We start from the raw sequence: 268 nt of genomic DNA, 5'->3' as shown, positions 1-268 counted from the left end.
GGCATCCTGCTGCTGCTGCTGCTGCTGCTGCTGCTGTTGCTGCTGTTGCTGTTGCTGCTGCTGCTGCGTGGGAGCTGCAGCAGGAGCAAAGGCTGGAGATGTCTGCTGGGCCTCGCGAGGGCCATCGCTCCCGTCCGAGGTGGTTGCTCGGCTTGCTGCTGCTGCTGCCGCTGCTGCTGCTGCGGTTGCTGCTGCTGCTGGAGAAGCAGCGCCTTGCTGCTGCTCTTGCTTCGGCTCCTGCAGCTCGCTCTCTTGCGACTCCGGCTGT

At 65.3% G+C, this 268-nt stretch overlaps 1 protein-coding gene across 1 annotated transcript in view; it reads right to left on the bottom strand.

Annotated features, from left to right (window-relative positions):
• The window catches only part of ETH_00041700 (vacuolar sorting protein 9 domain-containing protein, putative), a gene marked incomplete at both ends in the record, with an annotated part of 2,379 nt that overhangs the window by 565 nt on the left and 1,546 nt on the right, over positions 1-268 (bottom strand). Inside the window, one exon of the mRNA XM_013373820.1 lies at positions 3-268. Within this exon, the coding sequence (XP_013229274.1) occupies positions 3-268 (266 nt within the window). The remainder of the gene's footprint in view (positions 1-2) is intronic.

The sequence above is a fragment of the Eimeria tenella genome, genomic scaffold (genome assembly GCF_000499545.2).
Source record: "Eimeria tenella Houghton genomic scaffold, Eth_scaff1772, whole genome shotgun sequence".
NCBI lineage: Eukaryota > Apicomplexa > Conoidasida > Eucoccidiorida > Eimeriidae > Eimeria > Eimeria tenella.
This window is presented reverse-complemented; position numbering and strand designations above follow the sequence as displayed.